The 7740-nt window shown below is 34.8% G+C and overlaps 1 protein-coding gene across 1 annotated transcript; it reads right to left on the reverse strand.

Annotated features, from left to right (window-relative positions):
- Positions 1-4127: 4127 nt before the first annotated feature.
- On the reverse strand, positions 4128-7474 carry LOC116126802 (G-type lectin S-receptor-like serine/threonine-protein kinase At4g03230). The gene is made up of 3 exons (XM_031412481.1): positions 7172-7474; positions 4618-4907; positions 4128-4257 (listed from the first exon to the last, which is right to left on the reverse strand). The coding sequence occupies exons 1-3, from the start codon at positions 7472-7474 to the stop codon at positions 4128-4130; spliced, it is 723 nt and encodes a 240-aa protein (XP_031268341.1).
- Between the last annotated feature and the right edge of the window lie 266 nt (positions 7475-7740).

The raw sequence follows: 7740 nt of genomic DNA on the forward strand, positions 1-7740 counted from the left end.
TTGGATTACCAATAGAAGCCCAGTTGCGTTTAAGGCCAAGCCTGTGGAAAAGTTGAAACCTAAATGGGCCAAACAGCCGAAATCTGTTATACCTGTATCCTGCGAAGACCTCGTTGACCCTGCCGTTGACTCCATTGACCCCGTTGACCAAAGCTAGCCGGGCCGGCAATTGGAGGGCGCCCATCCCAAGAGAGCAACCATCCGACTAAGGTTTGGTCCTGTTTTTTCCAGATTTGATATTCTGGATTTTGAACTCTAATGGCATTTTCTGTTCTTCGATTTTGTGTAATAAATGGATTTAGCATAAGCTCAATCAGGCTATCCAGATCATTAGCTTTGGTTGGAGGAATGACTTGAGTTTTCCGGGTTTTGAAATTGTAAAGTTCTAATTTTTTGGAACTGTGAAATTAAATGAAGCTGAGGATTTTTTTTTTTTTTTTTTGAGATGATGCTGATGAAGCATTTATATTAGTGCTATATTCTGCCATTTTGATTCGAACCTGCTCTGATACCAAGTGAATTTTTATACTTCGGTTGTCAAAAGAAAATATGCAGAGTTCATGAACAGAAAATTGAGAGCAAAAACCCAGAAAATTAGCACTCAGAACTTTAACTTCTTCATATATCTTAAGAATTAACATATACACTGTTTTTACAAAAGAGATGAGGTAAATTTCCAGCAAACTTCTTACAAGGAACATCAAGGACTCTTTTGTGTTTTAGGTGAGTTGTCCTTGTACAGCTCATGTAACAGATTTGCTTCTGCATTGCAGTGTGATTATCTACAGTAATACTAGGCTTACACCACCTTCTCACATCACTCTCTCACATCATGATGTGGCACTGCCATGTCATCAAAAAGCCACACAATTTTCCCCTAAATTATTAAAAAAAATTTAAAAAAAAAAACCTAAAATTTCGTTTGCCCTAAATCTAATCCCCTGAATCTAATCTCTCTCCCAAAACAAAATCATCTGAATCAAACTCTCTTCTTCCCCTAAATTAGAAATCTCTCTCAAAGCCCCAAATTTCAATTCTCAATTTGTTCTGCATGTTACCATCTGCTCATTCTCCGTGAGAAGGTATGCTTTGTTATTTTTTGGCTTGTAAGATTTGAGTAAAAATGAAAGAGATTTGAGAAGTTTGGGCTTGTAAGATTTGAGTAGACAACAATATCTTATTGAATAGATTTTATCCAGTTTGGGCTTTAGCAAATGAAGTCTTTTTTCTAAATTAACTTAGGAGTTAGAGACCTAACTCTTACCCAATAGGAGATTTGAAAGTACCAATGTCTTGATAATGAAATCGACATTCATTCAGTGGAGCCGGAAGAAGAATGGTTCTTTGTCTTGTGATAATACAAGCACATCCTTATCTTGCTTCAGCCTATAGTTTCCCGGGTTCAATTATATCTGAATACCAAATGTCTTTATCTTATCTAGTAAGCGAAAATTCAGTTCTAAAAGTTCATCATTTCAGGAACCAGTTTTTACTTAGGCCAGAAACAATGATATGGCAATTACAAATAGATATCACCTAATGTTGATCTCCATGACATGCTAAGTCCTTCAAAGTAAATAAGCTATAGCAACAGTTCAGTAAATTGAATCTGGAGTATGTTATCTAAATAAGTTTGGAATGCCTAGAATGACAATATGTAATTGATCAAGTTTTCTGGAGATTGATATGAAGACCCTCCTTGCTTATGAATTCATGGAATTGATTTATTGTTTATGTCATGTTTGATTCCCCCTTGTACATGCCTGCCTAAAGTTTGAAGATCAATGCAATATATGAAGTCTCTTTTGTTTAGAGATTACATGTTTTGGAATTTTGGTTCAGTTTTCATGAAAATTGAAAGGATAACAACAAAATAGAATGAACTTAAATAATTATCATAAGTGCACTATTGTTTTTTAATGTAGTCCCCCTTTTTTTTTGCTCTTGGTATAGCTCAAAATCCAATTGCTTGAAATTGTTGTTGACATGCTTTAATATAGGTTTTATTGTTTACATTAAAAGTTTTTGTATGTGCAGACTTCTTAATTGAGCATGCAACCACCACCAATCACAACCGTTTTACACATCCAGTGTCTCTTGCAGCACGACCAATTCAAACCGCACCACTATCGTAAATGGTCGGTGTTTGCTTATCCTCTTCCACCACCACTTTAAAGATGGAGGAGTGTAACTTGAAAAAAGCAGAGAACCATTCCTCTAAATTCAATATGGTGGAGGTAAGTTTATCTTTGTAATCTCTTTTTTATTCATTAATATGATTGTAATTCCTTTAATGGCATTATTTCTACCTTTTCTTAGTATTATTGTATTCTAATTTTAGGCTATTATAATTTCAATATATTAGGGTAATGATTTTCAAGAAATGGAAGATAACAGAAGTCTAGAAGAGGAATGCAAACCTGAACCTGGAATGTTTTATGAATCTTTTGATAAGTTTTTCCAATACTACAAGAGCTATGGGAATACAATGGGGTTTGAAGTTGCTATAAGATCTTCAAGAAAAAGGAGTTGTTGGGGAGTTGATTTATGCAAATGTGGCTTGTTCTTGTGGTGGGAAGCGAGAAAGTAACTCCAGAAATGTTTGTAAAATGGTACCATTGACAAAAAGTGGTTGTAAGACTCGTTGTATTGCATCTCGATGTTCTGATGGAAAATGGGAAATAGTGTCGATCATCTATGAGCAAAACCATGAATTCAGTAGTCCTAGCAAAACTAGATTTTTCAAGAGCAATCGAATTATACAGCCGTATGTGAAAAAGAAGCTTGAAGTGAATGATAGGGCTGGGATTAGACCTAATAAAAATTTTAATTCCTTGTTAGTTGAAGCTGGTGGTGCTTAGAATTTGACTTTCTTACAAAAGGATTGTAGGAATTACATTGAAAAGGTTAGGAGGACCTGACTTGGTGCTGGGGATGCTACTACAATCCAAAAATATTTTTTAAAGATGCAAAAGGATAATCCAAATTTCTTCTATGTTATGGATTTAGATGAGGATGGTCGATTGCAGAATGTTCTATGGGTGGATGCAAGAAGTAGGGCCGCATTTAGGGAATTCGGTGATATTGTCACATTCGACATGACATATTTGACTAACAAGTATGATATGTCGTTTGCTGCGTTTTTCGGTGTTGACCATCACGGCCATTCCACATTGTTAGGTTGTGGGTTAGTCTCCCATGAGGACACACAAACTTTTGTATGGCTTTTTGAATCTTGGTTTGTATGTATGTGGAATTCTGCTCCTAAGACTATAATCACTGATCAGGACAAGGCAATGCAAAATGCAATCGAGATTCATGATTTGCATCAGAATTATGGCCATAAATTGATACCCAGCAATGGTGTAGAGTTAAATTGTGAAAAAGATGTTAAGGTACTTTCAAGAAAATCAAGAAACCAGAAAAGAAAACAGGGGAAAGAGATGCGCAACTCTGATTCTAAAAACAAGTATACAGTGTTCTTTCTTTTCTAACTAGAAGACGAAGCTAAGCTACTTTATACATCTTCAGTCTTAAATTCACCGTATTGGTAAAAACTAAACATATTCAATTTACAAAACTGACCCTCACACACATACTTCAGTCTAATATCCCTTGTTAAACTCAGCATCTTTCTTCACTTCAGTCTAATATCCCTTGTTAAACTCAGCATCTTTCGTATTGGATAAAACAACCAGCAGCCTTCAGCAACCTTTAGTCTAATATCCTCTGTTAAACATAACATCTTCTATATTGGACAAAGCCTTCTTCAACTTCCTGCAATCTTCAGTCTAATATCACTTGTTAAACTCTGCATCTTTCGTATTGAACAAAACAGCACCCTTCAGTTACAGCACCTTTCAGTCTAGTATCCTTTACTAAACATACTACAATTTCCATTATTAGTGACTACAACAACCAACTCACAACCCCTGTACCAGAGTTCATGAAACATCCAAAAAACAATTGCAAAATTAGCAACAAGTATTTGAACAAAAAAAAAACACAGACAACATCCTCCATCTTTCGTATGGAACAAAACAGCACCCTTCAGTTATAGCACCCTTCAGTCTAGTATCCTTTACTAAACAGACTGCAATTTCCATTATTAATGACTACAACAACCATCACACAGACCCTGCACCAGAGTTCATGAAACATCCAAAAACAACTGCAAAAATCAGCAACAAGTATTGAACAAAACACAAACACCATCCTGCATCAGACTTCATGTAACATCCAAGATCAACTGCAGTCCTACATACCAGAAAAGTCATAGCCATAGCAAGCAATCAACACAAACCAACCATTCCTTATAGATTATTCTGGTAAGTGGGCAGAGACATTGAGCTTGTCCTGTAATAAGGTAAATCTGGCACCAGTTAAGGATTTAGTTAATACATCAGCCTTTTGATACTCTGAAGCAACATACTAGACCAACAGATTTTTGCTTGCAACAAGTTCTCTTACATAGTGTACGTTTTGTAATTACAAGTTGATATTCATGAATTGATAGAAATATGAAACAATAGAATTAAAACAAATACATCAGTGTATTAGAGGTGATATATAAGAAAATTAAAGGATTCATACCTTTATTGTGGATCTAACACATACATGGTTAAGTTATTTATTGTACAATTCTCTGCCTTAATTTCCTTGGAATTGTCTTGATCAACAGGTATTCTTTCAGTAGAAAATGCTGGTTGCTTTGGCTTTGATAATTTTACAACATCACTTCCTAACATACAAATAACAGCTGACATAGAGGGCCTGTCCACTGGATTGTGCTCTACACAAAGCAAGGCCACATTAATGCATCTCAAAACTGGGTCTTCAAAACATGAATCACGTAATTTTGGATGAACTAGTTCTAACACTGCTCCTTCTCTCCACAATTCCCAGGCCTGGAAAAAAACCATTAAATTTAAACATTGAGATAATCATTTGTTGGTTTTAATGCATAATTAAAATAATGACCAGATAATAGTAGCAACATGAAAATGATCAAAAAAAATTCGTGGATACCGTTGTTTTCATTAGCCATTGATAATTAATCTGATAAGAAAATATATGACCATATAATATGTAACAGTATAACCAACCCAGTAGTGGTTACTATTAGCGTTGTTTCATGATGTATATATGGATTTTTGTTTTTCTCAGTTTGTAAGGGGTGATTTGAGATTAAAAGAAAAAATCTTAACGTTACGAGTTATGAAAGAGAATTATTATTTTTTATAATTATGAATATGTATGATAGATAAATATGTAATTTAGATATAAATATATTACATATAAATTAAATTATTTTTTATTGTAATAAGCTTTTAATTTTTTTTTTTAATTGTTATATTGATTTTAGAATGATTTTGTATTAATTACTCATTTTAAAAAAATGGACTACTGATTTTAAAAAAAAAAATTGACCCAGATTGCATTGTGGCTGCTTCAACCACTGAGATTAATGACATGTGAATTAAATCATCAATCACAATTTTAATATGATTTAACTTATAACCTACATCCACAAATGAAAGAGAAAGAGGATAATATCTCAAAGAATCAGAAGTGAAAAATTGAAATTCATACAACTTAATAAGCCAAAACCTAGTGTAAAAAGCCCAATAAGAGGCCAAATCTTATAATACTTATTAATTATATCAGCAAATTTGAATCTTTGTAACTTACGATATTTTCCATTGCAGTTTTTCCGTGTGAATAATTATGACCAAGTATGAACAAATATGGAGTAAAATTTATTTTCTTTTGAGTTGGGAGACTTGAGTTACATTTTTGGATGGAGAGTTCGAACGTGATTGAGCGAGAGGGAGTCGCATGGGATGTGGAGAAGACTATATTTGTTGCAGTGGGGAAGAATGTTGAGAAGAGTAAAACGATCAGAGCTTTTTAGGGAAGAAGATTTGCTTGCTTCATGTTCACAAGCCTGCTCGTGTTGTTGCATTGGGTGAATTGTCGTTTAATCCTCTGTCTGGTTTGCGAATTTTATAAGCTAGATGATTGTATTACTCATTTTGTTTTATTTAAAAGGAACAAATGAAGAATATTAATTTCTTTCGGAAAAGAAAAAATGAATTGACTTTCTATTTTCGAATTAGATCTTATACAAACTTTGATCATATTCTAAGTTCTAGAATTTTTCTGATAAATTTGTTGCATTATTTGCTGAGGAAAGTAATTATACTGTCGATGAGCGGAAAAAGCATTTAGTTCTAAGCACCTCGTGAACTTGAAAGGCAAAAAGTGCAAGAAATTCTAAATCAATATTTGCTTATTCTCAATCAATATGAGGTTTTGTTTCTTCTCGGTATTTGATCTGGATTTTATTTTTATGCATTCTAAAACAAAGTTAGAAGAATAATGATTTTGATATCATTTGTAGCGGTTGGTTATACTGCTACATATTATCTGGTCTTATATTCAAAATTCAAAAGAGTTGTTTGATTTTGATATCATCTGTCTATCTTAGACTTCTCATCTGTCTTTCAATTTCTTTCTTTCATCTTTTACCCATTAACGGATTTTACTTGACACAAGTTTAAGAAGCGAAGTGGTACATGACAACACTGAACGAGATAGTACTCTTACATTGAACAACAAGCTTACTAAAAGCAGAGTAGCCTTTATGGCAAATAATGCTCATTTCCTCCTCTCACCAGTGAAAGAAATAATCTTTTAGGTCTAGGTTGAGCTTTTCTGAGTGTAAAGAGATGACACGGTACGTGAAATACTACATTACTCTTGAGCAGATGGAAGTAATTATACATTAATATCTGGATTCAAATCCAAAATCTTTACTTAATTTGTATGCAACATTACTCTTTCTTAAAAAAGGTCGATATGAGCAGTGTTTTCATTAGATTGTGTCAAAACAAATATTGCATATGTGAATATATATCATCCTGGAAATTCCAATAAATTCAGAACTACATAAGAATGAGATCCACCATCAAATCTTTCATTATTATGAGTCGGAAAGCTTCACAAAGTCCAGTAAATGCATGACTTTAACTAGAAATACATTGAAACAATGGCAAGAAAGGAGGAATAAAACAGAGCTTTTATTACTACAGTTCACCTTACTTAGTAAACTAGGAAGAAAAAAGATCCAATTTAAACTAGTGGGAAGTCTTCATCGTGGATCCATTACAGACATAGTTAAGTTATTTATTGTATTCTCTGCCCTGCTTATTCCGCTCTTCTTGGTTGGGACCGGCATTCCTCGGATGCATCTCATCACTGCTTCCACATCGGCCAATCTCTTAGCTAGTACTTGTTCCATAGGAGAAGGGGACGCCACTAGGTCATCCCGCATGACCGGGCCAGTCTTTGCAATTGTATTCGACACATTCTGTTGGACCGTCCCGTGCGCTGTGATTTGGTGATTCATTGCTTCGCGCACACCTTGGTAGCCTGGATCTTCGTTCATTCCTTCTGGTTGAAAATCTCCCATGGTAACAGTTCTGGTGTTTCACCCTACATGAATGGTCAGTCGAGTCGTCTGATAGTCACTTGGTTCATCAGGATGGACGGGCTCGAGTGTTGTGGTTTGTTGGGTTTGGTCGTTCAACCTGTGTGGGTGAGCCGAGCCGAATGGGGTTTGTGTTGGGAAGGTTGATTGGAGGTAAGGTGGGACGGTAAGAATGGGTTGGTCTTGTGGGTTCAGGCTTTCTGTCATTGGACTGTCTTGATCTTGAGGCTATGATGGGTCGGACGGAT

This window comes from Pistacia vera, unplaced genomic scaffold (genome assembly GCF_008641045.1).
Source record: "Pistacia vera cultivar Batoury unplaced genomic scaffold, PisVer_v2 Contig184, whole genome shotgun sequence".
Lineage (NCBI taxonomy): Eukaryota > Viridiplantae > Streptophyta > Magnoliopsida > Sapindales > Anacardiaceae > Pistacia > Pistacia vera.

What these genes read in the sequence shown, in the direction of transcription:
- LOC116126802 (XM_031412481.1), bottom strand. Translation starts at nt 7,474, where the DNA reads ATGGGAGATTTTCAACCAGAAGGAATGAACGAAGATCCAGGCTACCAA. An exon ending in TAAATAACTTAACTATGTCT is followed by an intron (nt 4,908 to 7,171) that starts GTAATGGATCCA and finishes GTTTTTTTCCAG; the next exon opens with GCCTGGGAATTGTGGAGAGA. An exon ending in ACAATAAATAACTTAACCAT is followed by an intron (nt 4,258 to 4,617) that starts GTATGTGTTAGA and finishes TCTGGTATGTAG; the next exon opens with GACTGCAGTTGATCTTGGAT.